Consider the following 13,460-nt stretch of genomic DNA (forward strand, 5'->3'; position numbering starts at 1 on the left):
ACGACGGTCTAAAAACCTATTAGTTTCAAGGAATGGTCTCGAAAGTCGTATCTCTTTTGATAGAAAATAGCTTGCTTTATGCAAACTCCAGTAATGATTTGCGTTCTTTTCAGTCAGTTATTCGGATTTGTTTCCATGAACGACGTCTCCAATACATGGAGAAGGAACAGATGGACGCATGGCAGAAAGCGAGACCAGGTGATCGCATCTTGGAAGTGGACATTCCTCTATCATATGGTGCCTTCGATATCACCCAACCGTCCAGTGCCTTAAATGTGGTCAGTTTTGTTTGGGATCCCACCAAAGAAGTTGGTGTTTATATTAAGGTGGGTACAAAAACCTCATCAAAACTAGTCTATTCGTTAAGTATAGATATATTTTGCGTTATGATTGAACTCGTTGTTTTTATCTATTTCCTTTCTGTCCCGAGCTTTTTTGGCCGGGCTTCTTCCCTCGTATTTCCTGAAACAAGCGGGTTCCCTTTAAATGTTAGTGGTTTTATTGCGGAAACTTGGTTGGAAAATTCGGTGCGAATAAGTTGAACTGATGCGCTTTTTGGGCTTTTAGGCCGTCGTCAACAAGTAATTTTCGATGACGGCCTAAAACCTGGAAAACTCACCAGTGCCTAACAATGGGCGCAGCACTAAAATACATAAATTCGATGTATTTTAGTGTGTGATATGATGAAGCTGTTGACGAACTGTGATTGTTTTTTAAATTAATGAAAAAATTTTTTTTTACTATCTGTTATTTTAGAGAAACTGATGATGGTGGACAACACCGAAACGTATTTTAATTCATAAATAGACAATAAATGACTGAAGCCCAGGAATTGATTTTGATAGGATTTAACATAATTTTTTAACTGATATTCACTTACTGTTGGTGCTCCTGTAACGGTTAAACTCACTTTTCCTGAGCTGACGCCCAAAATCGGCACTCCCGCTTGTGAAACTTTAAAGTCAATTTGTTGTGGAGCGGGCAGTGCAGAAGCCGCAGCTGCCAGCACTGGGAATTCCAATTAAACCCCCATTTTTCTTTTAAAATTAGTACTGAAACACTTACCACTTGCTATGAGGATGAATGCAAGCAGGACTTTTCCCATTCTGATTGGAGTCATTTTCAAAGCACTGTACCATTTCTGTATGTTTCCAGCATTTTTATAACGATTCTCGATGTGAGCCTGCATTAATCGCCCCTGATTATCCAAAGGTACTCGTAAATGTTTTATGAGACGGTTTGCGTCGTTAAAACTGTATATTTTTCTGAAAAAATCTATAATCTTTTCAAAAAAATGTCATTGTTACGCTCGTTTTTAATGATTAGAATCACTAATAGAGTTTGTAAAAATAACTCGAAGTAGACAAACTAGAGGAATTACGGCAAATTTGCAGTTCATTTTCTGAATGGGGGAACTTTGGAGCGATGTTTTCGATGTTTCAAAAACTTTTTGCAAACTTTGAGCGAAACTCACGTAACGTACACTTGAACACTGTACAAATAAATGTTATCGGGTTTTATAGAAAACTTATATAAAAACTCCACTAGCTTCGAATTTGATAACAACGTAACAGATTCTCCATTCATTCAAATTTAGTTGTTTTTTTTTGTTGAGCTACGCGTATTTATGACTAATTTGTCCCCTAAATCAGCCAATTCAACCCAAATTGTTGCACTCTTTATGCAATAGACGAGCGTTTTAATATGCGAATAAAGGAAAACACAAACTCAATTTTGTTTTTTTAGTCATGTATTTTTACACAGTGTAACATATTGTGGTACAAATTAATATTTTTTTCTTGTGCAAAATTGGCTTCTCTTTGTCTAGTTCAGCATCATGGTTTCCTGGTCTTGTGGCCCTAAAAGACACTGAACTATAAAAAAATCGATTTTCAATTGCGAGTTTCAAAAGTTTCTTGTTAAAATTGTTCTTTATTCACCGTTGTGGCTCCTGTAACTGCCAGTTCCACCCTTCCAGTGGCTATGCCGATGATAGGAATGTGTTTTTGCCCAACTTCAAAGTTGATTCGTTGTGGAGCAGGCGACGCTAATCCAGTGGCAAAGACTAAAAATTATTAAACTGTTATAAGCAGATGCTGATGAAAATCCTTTTTTGCTTTGGGTGCACCACATTCTGACCGTCTAAAACTCCTGAAGATTTTTTCTGTACTTACCAGTCACTAGAATAACCAGGATGGTTAAAAGCTGTCGAATCTTAACCATAGTGGGGTATTTGCAGATGTTTTCTAAGAGGAAAATGAGCTGGCGATTTGTATATGAACCCAAGCATAACGCAGCTATTTATGTTTTTTGCGAGGTGTGATCGTGCATTAATTAGCCTCCCATTCAATGTTTTATAGGCGCAAAAAGGCGTAAATTAACCGACGCTAATCATCTGTATAAGAAATAAAGCTGATTTTTTATTTCTTTCAGGTAAATTGCATCAGCACTGAATTCACTCCGAAAAAACACGGTGGCGAGAAAGGAGTGCCGTTTCGCATCCAAGTGGAAACTTACCAAAATGGAGACGCCCTCACCGCCAATAAGCGTCTGCATGCTGCAGCGTGCCAAATCAAAGTTTTCAAACTGAAAGGGGCGGACAGAAAACACAAGCAAGACAGGGATAAAATCATGAAGCGGCCAATGGCTGAACAGGAAAAGTACCAACCGAGTTTCGAATGCACCGTACTAAACGATGTAGGTTTCAATCACTAAAATATAGCACATTTAAGGGGATTTTTTTAAGGAAAATGCGGTAAAATCAGTTGTTTTTTTGCAGATTCCGAATGAAGCTGTGCTACAAGCGCCCACACTTGCCACCTTTGTGCCATTTTCCACTGCAGAAAGGTGAGTGTTTAGATTTTTTTATATTTCGCTGCTCTCTCACAATTTGAAAAATGTATGGGCTATTTTCGATTACAAAACCATTAATATTACGAGTTGATTTTAACAATTCTAATGAAAAATACAGAAAAATTAGAGACTAAAGCATCCTTAATTAGAAATAATTTATATTGCAATTGCTGCTGCTGCTGCTACACAATAAAACTTGCCTTTTCAATAATTGCTATCGAAATGTACACGTGACTCTTACCGCTTTTAACAGGATAGATGTTACTGAATCGTTATCTTTCCGGCTATTTATGTAAGTGGAGGGTTTGGCAAATAATCTTATGGCTTTTAAGCCATAACATATATTAACTAGTGGTTTTATTTGCGTCTGTTGATGCTAGTTAACAATTTTCTTAAATGTGTGGATTCTGAAAGGAGTAGGTAGACTAGACCGAAACCCAATCATTCAACAATTCGTTGGATAAATCTGGTTTAAGAGGAATTAACCAGTTTGACTCATCAGTATTCAGTTTTTCGACAATCAGTTTTAGGATTCTTAACATTACGTGACGATTCGCAGATTTATTTGCTATTTGCTAACGAAATCGAACCGATATCGCAAGCGAAACTAACTTGGCTTCTTGTGATTTTTAGCTTATTAAAAATCGAGTTTCAAAGGTAAAAATTTGAAAACTGCGTTTTGGAGTGTAGTGATATTGAAAAATCAACGTTTTTTCATGTGCGTGTAATCTAAACTGATTATTACAAAGCTCTTCTTTTACTTAAAAAAAATAGGTTTTTTTCGTTGAAATTAAACTCCGTGTGGCTATTTATAGTCAACCTAATTTGGTTAACAGTGGATCACAAAGTCGGACGCCGTAAATAGACAAAAACAAATCAAATAATTGTCATGGGGGACTTTAAAGCGCTAACCATAATTGGCTTTGCACATTATCCCATTTGAAGCATGCTTTCTGTAACGGAAAACGGCAAGAACCGGCCGAAGTCAGTTTGTACAGGCACTGAAGTGCTTAAGTGAGTGGGATTTTTCATATTCGACGGCCAAAAATCGTTCTCAGCCCTCGGGAAAACTCTTTAGATGAATGCAAATATTTCATATTTTTATGCGAATACTTTCGCATTATTGCAGCAAGAGAAACTGTCGGTAAAAGGTCATCCAATGGCCTTTGGTTTATTCTTCAATTGTCTGGTTGAAAGTAGCACATTTGCGCTAGATTTGCAGAAAATGTAAAATTACTAGCAAAATTGTGCGTCTGATTTGGAAAAATGGGCCGATTTATTCTTAGCTCTAGAACTTAAATGATTGGTGGAACATGATCTAATGCAGTTTAGTGCAATTGTTATCAATTGCTTACTAAACTTGGCCAATTGAGAGCGCCTTATTTATCATTGTTAGTATTCCGAGGGCGTTTGTCACTTTTTCTAGACTCGAATAGTTTGTAACACCCTATATTTTATTTTTATTTAAAATTCTTATGTTAGTGCCAATTACTTTTTGTTACATGAAATATGAACGAAAATTGTATAGTTTTTCGGCTTTAAACGAGTAAAATTCGTATTGTTATGGTGTGGATAAAGGGAACGTTTCTCCGTCGCCTGTAAATGCAAATTTTGAAATTTGCCCGAAGAAACCACTAATAATAAATTCATATTTATTCAATTTAACTTATTTTCAAACTTAAAAATCTCACTTTTTTCAATGGTACATTCCGTATATTGTTAGTGGTATTTATTCAGGATAATAAAGCATTTCATTTTTCCTAAATACTTCCGATATCCATCCTTTATGATTTTCGGGAAAATTCATTTTTTCTTAATGGCTTCTAAAAATAAATGATATGTTTGAGCTTGAAACTACGTTAACTTGGACGATTATTATTGTTTCTTCTGTAGTTTCAAAGACAACTTCTTCTTTCCTGTCTTTATCAACACAATGGAAATACGAATTTTTATCTACCAAAAATAATATCCTTGCATATTTTGTGTCACGAAAAAATTAAAAATTTTCATAAGAATTCAAAATTAAAATAAAATATTGGATGTTCCATTAGAAAAAAGGTGTTTTCCGTGCTGCAACTTGTCTGACGCGTTCGCAGTGAATCTCAATGGGTGAAAAGTGACCAAAAATTTCCACCAAAACACTATAACTAACAGAAGTTGTTGATTTAATTAATAACTTTTAACAAATAAAAAAGCTCATATTCTGTTGTTCTCTTCTCTTCTGCTCAAATCCAAGTTTTTCTTCTGAAAATGCCGTTAATGGAATTGATTTTTGCTGAAATTTAAAGTAGATATTCGGAAAACCATCTTAAGCAGTAAATAGGTGGGTTTAGATCGGGAATGTTTGGGGGCCAATGCGGTGACCCAACACGTATATAAGTCGTTGAAAACCAAGTCTTTTGCGGAATTATGTGGAAATCGAATTTTTGTTTGTATTTAGCGTTTATCACGTTGTCAATTTACTGTTTTTGGGACAAATTTGCGATATTCATTTTGCAGACTCGGAAATGTAGTTCAATGAAAATTTGAGGAGATTTTGCAACTACTTTGATCACCCTGTGTAAATGCAATTGTATTCCGGCCTGTCGGCAGGAGGCACGGTCGATAATGCTGCCGACCCAAACTGCCTTGTCCCGGCTTAACCGGTTACAACCAGTTGAGACTATACAACCAAAGCGTGAGGTTTGCTTAGTTGCTTCAATCCAGAGCTCTCTCGATATTCATTTGCTCTTATCGCGTCATTAATTTCGGTTATTTGCATCGTAGGCGCTTAGTATTCTTCGACTATTCGTTCGGTGCAAGATCTTCCGAGTCTGGACGGTATTCGTGATCTGTTGCGATGATGATTTATCGTTGATCGACTTAAATGGAATACAATATACTTTGCTAGACTCTCCGGTTGCGTTGTGTTGTGTTTGGAATCTATAAACTTATGGTTAACTTATTCGTTCGAAGATTCAGCGCTCAGTCATCAGCCTTTATTCAGGAATGGTGTTTAGTCGACAAGTTGTGCACGTTCAAATCGCTGATTTTTTGGTTGGAAACATGCGACAACAGGAAGTACTTCAGTGCATTTACCCATTATATGAAGTCGAGCGCATTAGATGACATCAATTTTCGCTTGAGGGCGGTAAAGAGAAGAGATTTGTGCGACGTGTACTGTTGTCATAGTCGCAGCTCGAAAGCATCAATTTGAAATAACCAGCATGAATCGGGAAAACCGACTCTATTTGCTGATTCACACCATGACCATTGCCGACTACGGGGTTGTTATTCAGGCGCAGTTCTTTCACACGTTTAGTGAGGGATCTGCGCAGCTGAGCGCGGCTCGCTTGATTGGGCGCAGAGTGAACATGAGGGTGAATCCCGCACTGCGCAGCCAACGCAACAAAATGGACCTGCTAGATCAAGCCATTTCGCTTAAACGGGCCATCAAACGCAAGTCTGCAGTTGTTAAACACCATTTGAGGACGGTTCATATGTAGGTGGCTTTAAATCATTCCTAAAATGAATGTCGACAGATCAATCGTGTTAGGCACACTTTTTCGAAAAAAATTGTGAAGTACACAGTACAGGGTAAACGATCGGTGTTAATTTGTTTAAACGTTAACAAGTCTGACCTAATTAGTGCGGCCTTGAGTCGGAACAAGACAGCATGAAATTTGTGTAAAAACCCCAATTTTGTTAAGCTAGTGTACCCCTAGTACTTCACGCAAGATCACTAACTACTTAACAATGCTTTGTATCTAAAAATAGGCCAATTTGCATATTTAAATTATACTTATTCAAATTGTGATTGTTTAATGGTCTGCTCGGAGGCTCGGCTATTTTTAGAAAAGTACTCAACTAATAAAAGGAAATTGTTGTTTTCCGTTGAAACGTTTTTTAGAACTGGGACTGTTTTCTTCATTATTAAAATCCACCTGGCATTATTCAGTGACGCAATAGAACAATTTATCCCCAGATCCACGATAGATAAACAGCCTTTCCATTGGTTTGAACCAGTTCAATCTGCAACCCAATTTTATTTTAAGATTCGTTTGTGTACTTGAAATAAATGAAACCACTAGAAAACATCGATCTTTCGCGACTCACAGCTCTAAGCGTTATCTGCTAATCTGTTCTGATCTACGACAACCAATTGGTTTATTGCGGATTTTTTCTTTTCGTTTTTTTAATGTCTCTAATATTGAGACTTGCCCGCAACCCGTTCTTCTTTTTATTAGCAGCTTGCTGTTGTTTAATTTTTTTGCTAATTTTACCCCGAAAATGGCCTAAACTCTGACTTAAAATGAGTTTGAAGTTAATGATTAATTGAACAAATTTAGTATTTTAATCCAGTTCGTTGTTTTGGTTGTTTATTACTTACTGCACTTTAAAGCGCACCATTGAAATAGTCATCAGCACTAAAGTCACTCGCGTGCAACTCATTAATACCACTTGCAGACAATTACAAGCAAATCAAAGTTTTCAGCGCGTGTTTTATTTGAGTTAATTGACGCTATTAAACACTTTATTGTGCCAATTAGGTAATTAATGTCTTTTCAGTGGTCCAGAGTTCCTAAAAGTTCCACAACACTCGCCAAGCAATGAAAATTCCCATAACAATCAACAGTCCCTCGTTCCTCAACGGAACCTCAACAGTGCTCCGCAAAGTCCGGAAAAACGCGACGAATCATCCAACCATGATAGTATAGGAAATGATGTAAGTGTTTTATACAGGACGAGTCAGCTTTTTTTCCATTTACTTGCATTTGAAAGCGTATCTGATTTTTAGTTCAGTTCGTTCAGTCAACATTTGCCGGAAAGTGTGTTGCAGTTTTGAAGTTTTTTAGTCGTTTGTCACAACTTGGCGTTTCTGGAATAGTTTATTTAATTTCTAAATTTTCTAGTTTGGTTGCATGCCGCCTTCACGAAAACCAAGTTACGAAGACTTTTTGCTTTGGACATTTTTTGGGCAAATGCTTTTTTTGCAACTTTTACACTGTTGAAGTTGAAGACATTATTGTCGATTTCTGATGCCAAAAGCTAAGTTATATAGTCAATGAAGTCTATATTTTTTCTGTGGCAATTTTGTGTAAATAAAAACCGTGGAAAAGTGGCAGAAAATGTATTTGCACACAAAACATCGCTAATAAAAAGTGTTCGTAAAGACATAATCTATAACGTCAGCATCTGGGTTTTCATAATCCCGCTGAGTAACTGAACTAGAAAATTACCCAATTTTTTATCCCAGGTTAGTTATGATGACGGCATTTGAAAACGTACAATGGTGGTTTTTCGGGGTCAGGTGCCTTTTTTCGTGAAATTTCAATTTCTGGTTTAATTTAGAATTTTTATTGTCTCTTGCGTTTTTTGCGTAATTTTGAAAACCCTAATTTATCACAATAACTGTACATTTGTCCGTTATTGGACGCAAGAAATTCAGAAGCTATTGAATGCGTTTGGAAGCTTGCTAATATGCTTGTCTGGTAGATAATTGCTTTACAAACTTTTCTTGGAGGTGTTTTTGTGGAAATTGGTTTTCGACTATTTTTTTCTAATTGAAGTTTCCAGAAGAAATCAAGCCACGTTTCGGTTGTAAAAACTGCTATAGACAGCGTGAGCGTCATGGCGCCCGTTGTTTTCTTATAAAAACTGGCGAAAAACACCGTTTCCCAAGAAATCGCGCTAAGAAAAGTTGCCAAAAATCGATCATCTACAAGGCAGACCAGAAAATGACCTAAAGCATGTTAAAATGTTGACTTTCAGAATTACAACAGCAACCAACTGACGCAATTCTCCAACACTGATGAGACCGTTCATTGGCTCACGATTAATCGTTTCGATAAATATTTGGATATTTTCGCCAAATTTTCCGGATCGGACATGCTTCGCATGTCCAAGGAGGATTTCATCCAAATATGCGGCCAAGCGGACGGGATCCGGCTCTATAATGCCCTGCACTTGAAGTAAGTATCTGTGTATACCAGAAAAACTTGCTGCTGTGTTTCAAATTTTTGAAAATATTGGCAACGAAAAACTCACACAATCCGCAAAACCAGAAGAAGTTACGTTTAACCAGACAAACTTGTTTTACTCGCTTTGCTTTAAACGCAAAGCCGCCTCTTAAATAGGCAAGTGTTTCTTCAAAAAAATCTAGAATGAACAACAGGCAAGACCTAAAAAAAACCAGCACAGCTTTGAAAACCGTCGAAAAAAGTCAATTTTCAATTAATTGTAATTGTTTGAAGGACAATAGCACCGAAACTGAAACTCTACATTTGTCGCGAGAATATGGCCGTATTCAATGCGATATTCCTCTCCTCACACAACCACATGGAGCTGGTGCAAAAGCTCTGCACGATGGTCTCAATCAACATCGACCAAGTGAAATCCGTCTACATTGAGGGGCCTCATTCGATCCACATTCAATTGAGCGACGACGTGCTGCGGCATGTCGAAGAAGAGGCCATGTTCTCGTTGACCATTATTCAGGATAATGGGTCGCATATTCTGATGCTCAAGAGGCGGATGAATAATTAGCGTCTGCATGGTTCAGAAGTTGAAAGCAGTACAAATTTGAGGAGTAATTAGGTTCTAATCGTCTATTGATGGGGATGCGCCAAATCAGTAACTATCAGTGGAAAATTATCATTCGATTCCTAATGGATGGTTATAATTAGCGGTCGAATGATGAAATTGCACTTCTTGGATGGAGAAGCGAGTTGAAAAGGGGACGCTTCAGAAACGAGTGCTCGGAGTGTTTAATATTGTATCTATATTCTATGATTGCTTACTGGTTAAAATGCTTTAGTTATTTTAGCGCAAGAAAGGCATTAAATGAGCCTATTAGTCGAAACTACGGATGGGACATCGATCCTATAACATCGATGGTAGCCATCGATGTTAGGGAAACATCGAAGGCAGAACATCGATATGTGACAACATCGATGTTCTGATAGTTTGCCGTTGCATAAACATTTCAAAATAATCGACTAAATTTATTCAACTTATAGTTGCCACATTTTTCGGTCAACCGACTGCAAAAAAATACTTTTTTCGGGTGCAGCTGGAAATGGGCCGCTATTGGTATCGTTTGTATTGGCACTAAGAGTTCGCAGAAAATGTTTCTATCTAGTATCACCATCAAATGTCCGATGTTTTCATTTCAGGATCTAACATCGATGTTTTATCGATGTCCCAAATTTCCAACATCGATGTTAAAAATATCGAACATCGATGTTTTTCTCCCATCCCTCTCTAAACCATACTGCTAAGGTAAGGCTTAACAGATGAAACTCAGGTAACTGTTGGGTGAATTGTCGCCCAAAGTGCTTCCATGTGTAACTTCTATTTATTGAATCATAGCTTAGTGGTTGCATGATAATAGAATAATTCGCAATTAATGCCGCCACCGAAGTGTCTTTGTTGGACGATAAGCAACGAGAATCAGCCTTCTATACACGGCTCAATAAAAAATGTGTATACAGTGATTCCACTATGGAAATTCTGCTTATTATTTGAGGACAAGCAAAGGAACAATGGATCAGTTTATCTGTTTTTGTTTATATTTATTTTGACGATTATAAGCAGAAAACTAACTAAAAGTCCCATGATTGGGCGAAATACAGGCAAAAATCGCCAATCGACGATGACCTATTTTTAGGTATGTTTAAGAAACTTTATCGCTTGTCCATATTGATAGTGCAATAGCGGATTGTTATATATATTTGTAATTGTATATTTAAATCCAAAGTGTATTTTTGCCTTTCTCCTTTTTAGAGGATTAGACCTTCGCGGCCATTGAAACTGATTCGTTTTTCGGTCCAGTTTCAAATAGTTCATTGTTGAAAATAGTGTTGATTTTAAGAGCAGAAGACGAAAATCCAAGAAAATTTTTTACGTTAAAATGGCACTTTGTCAAGATGAAAATTCGTGCTGTTTTTAGTTGATTAAATTCATTTTTGTTGTCGAGAGTTTTAAAAATACGTTATTTAGAATGTATGTAGAGATGATCCTGTTAAGATAAGGTAAGCACGTTTTTTGCTGCACAACTGTACGTGCTCCAAGAGAAAATTCAATTTACCATAAACCTGTTGTTACATATCATTTATTAATAATCTGATGCTTGGAGTGTTTGAAGAAAATTATTATTTAATGTGTAGACATTTTTTTAACGGTGTTATTACAGTTGATGTTTCATGAAATGCATGTATTCTTATAAGAAATATATTAATAAATATCTGAACGGTCTTTTATTCGCCAGGTACGTTGAATAAAACCCATTGAAGAGTGTTCTAAATCTTCTAATCGGAAATATACATTTGTAAATAGGTAGTGGATCTTTCTCACAGTGCAAATCACAAGTAAAGTTAACTCGTTAAATCCAAGCTGAACGCCAATGGAACTAATTCATGTAAATTTGCTGTTGTATACCTAGATCCTAATAAAATATCTATACAGAAATAACGCTCTATTAAATATCTGCTTTGTTTAGTCTTAACAATATTGATCCGAATGTTCAACAATAAGTACATTTCTCTTACAATAAACACTTCATTCAACTCTGGTAAATTTAAATAAATATTTACTCTAAATGACAAAATAATACAACATATACAAAAAACCTACTCTAATATATCTCAACAAATCAACGAGAAGGAGGCACAGCTTAAATCACATACGGGTTAGTTCGCTAGCTGCGTCAGGGTTTGATTAACTTATAGTTTTATTGCATTTTTTATTGGGGGAAGTTAACTTGGTAGCTTGCCAAACGACTAACTGTGTTTTAATTGGAGATTTAACCCTGGCTAGTGAACTATTTGAAATGTAAGTTTTTAATAAATATTTAACAATTCATATATCATAAAGTATGTGATGGTTATTTGCTTCTCTACCGCAATCCAAGAGCTTGGGAATTCGAATTGAATTGCTAATAAAGGTTGCTTTGCGTAACGTGCTAGAAAACAACTAAGGAACATTCCTCCGAGACTTCTGTACATTTTACTTATTTGCTATTAGTGGAATCTCCTGGATTGTTTCAAGTTTAATGGTTTCGAACCGAGGAGATTCCTATTATTGATTAGACAGGGCAAGTTGCTCGGTTTTTAATCGCTCCTTAATGCAAAATTCGGTAAATATGTACGTAACATACATCAATCTTTTAGATGCTTAACCGGTAAAGAGCAACCAAAAACCGCAAAAGCGCAACCCCCATATACACACATTTACATATATGAAAAACAAGCTATGGCTTTCAGCTGTATTCGTGGTTTTAAAATTTAAACACTTAGTTTAGAGTAACTTTGCGTAATTTTTTATAGCTAAATTTATAAATAAAACTGACTAGTTTGTATTGAAATGCGCACTTGAAAACCCTGTTTCGTGGGCCCGGCTTGCATTAAGAGGCCCTTCGAAGCATGACTGGTACTCCCCAAAATCTGCCTTTTGGGCAGAACTTCTTACAGTCTTAAGCCGAGTAAATTATTTGTCTCATGGTCTACAATTTTTCCAGCATGTGCAAGTTGAGGCAATTTGGTAGTTCAACCTCTTCCAAACGAATGTCCGAGGGATTGTAAGCGAAATTGATTGGAAAGTTGTGCTTGATGTCCATGAGCAATGTCTGGAAAGGTAAGTCGACAACAACGAAAAATTCGGGTCTTTTCCGATAGAAACTTACTTGTTGATCAACGTCCTGGTGACGGTCTTTAAGTCGCTCCTGCACTTTCCTGATGAATGAGTAGGGAATTTTGTCGTAATCATCGGCGGGCGTATACAAAGTCAACAGTTTGCAAATCTGGAGCGGCGTCAGGGCGTTGCACATCTCACATAAACTGGTTACGTCTTCTTCGGTATCAGTTTTACGCGCCTGCAGCAATTGAGCTGCTTGGATTATCGGCTGAAGCGTCGCTTGAATTGGTCCTTCCTAATGCGAAAACAAACAGTGTTTCCACTGGCTCAATGCAACAGTTCACACCGACTTACATCCAGAGATTTTTCCCTTATCCACATTTCCAAGTGCGACAGATTGTGCCTGATTTGACACCCTTTGGCCCAATGGCACAGCTCCTTCCGCAACAGCAAGTTGTTCAAGCTAGACGCACAAATGAAGTAAAACACTTGCTTGAAGATGTTGGAGATTATCTGCGCATCCACTCCATAGCAGACCAAAACCTGCAACAAATCGCATGTTGGTTTCATAGGGGAGGATTTTCGGTTAGCGCCGTTCTTACCCTGTAGTGGTTGGACAATTCCTGCAGTAAATAGCTGGTGGGTTTAGCTTCGGGACCTCCTCCCGCTGGACTGGAAATGCTGTTCGATCTGTTTCGAAATCCGCTCGCTTTGCCGCTCATTCCGGGAACTTCTTCGTGTTCCAGAATAGCCGGAACAATTAGGGGCTGGATTTTTTCTTCCAGGAAGCGGGTCAATCCTGTGCAGACAACGACATATGAAACCTTTTTTTGTAGATAAGTTCTATATTGTTGAGGCGGATTCATTTTTTTACAAACTTCTTTTTGGGTATTTCGCCTCAAAAATTTTTGTCTTTAAAAAAGTCTTTTATTACAGATTGATAAATAGTGCTCCTATTTCGCAATAAGAACGAATTATTTATCAAAAAGTAATCA

At 37.1% G+C, this 13,460-nt stretch overlaps 2 protein-coding genes across 4 annotated transcripts in view; one reads left to right on the forward strand and one right to left on the reverse strand.

Moving 5' to 3' along the window:
- Positions 1-113: 113 nt before the first annotated feature.
- LOC109536308 (transcription factor CP2-like protein 1) lies at positions 114-11,083 on the forward strand (the record flags this gene model as incomplete). The annotated part of the gene is given in 6 exon segments (XM_048667836.1): positions 114-326; positions 2,434-2,697; positions 2,780-2,847; positions 7,402-7,558; positions 8,605-8,804; positions 9,087-11,083. Coding segments are annotated over 6 exon segments (1,194 nt in total), but the record flags the coding sequence as incomplete, so codon positions are not given.
- A 42-nt stretch (positions 11,084-11,125) lies between these two features.
- The window catches only part of LOC109536306 (unconventional myosin-Va), a 14,171-nt gene continuing 11,836 nt past the window's right edge, over positions 11,126-13,460 (reverse strand). For all 3 annotated transcript variants that reach the window (XM_019902467.2, XM_019902466.2, XM_019902465.2), the window contains 4 exons: positions 13,068-13,264; positions 12,820-13,008; positions 12,515-12,760; positions 11,126-12,457 (listed from right to left, as the gene is read on the reverse strand). In XM_019902467.2, the coding sequence (XP_019758026.1) occupies positions 12,335-12,457; positions 12,515-12,760; positions 12,820-13,008; positions 13,068-13,264 (755 nt within the window). In that variant the 3' untranslated portion in view covers positions 11,126-12,334. The remainder of the gene's footprint in view (positions 12,458-12,514; positions 12,761-12,819; positions 13,009-13,067; positions 13,265-13,460) is intronic.

Source organism: Dendroctonus ponderosae, unplaced genomic scaffold (assembly GCF_020466585.1).
Source record: "Dendroctonus ponderosae isolate FM_Combo_2020 unplaced genomic scaffold, Dpon_F_20191213v2 Dpon_F_20191213_6, whole genome shotgun sequence".
Taxonomy (NCBI): Eukaryota; Metazoa; Arthropoda; class Insecta; order Coleoptera; family Curculionidae; genus Dendroctonus; species Dendroctonus ponderosae.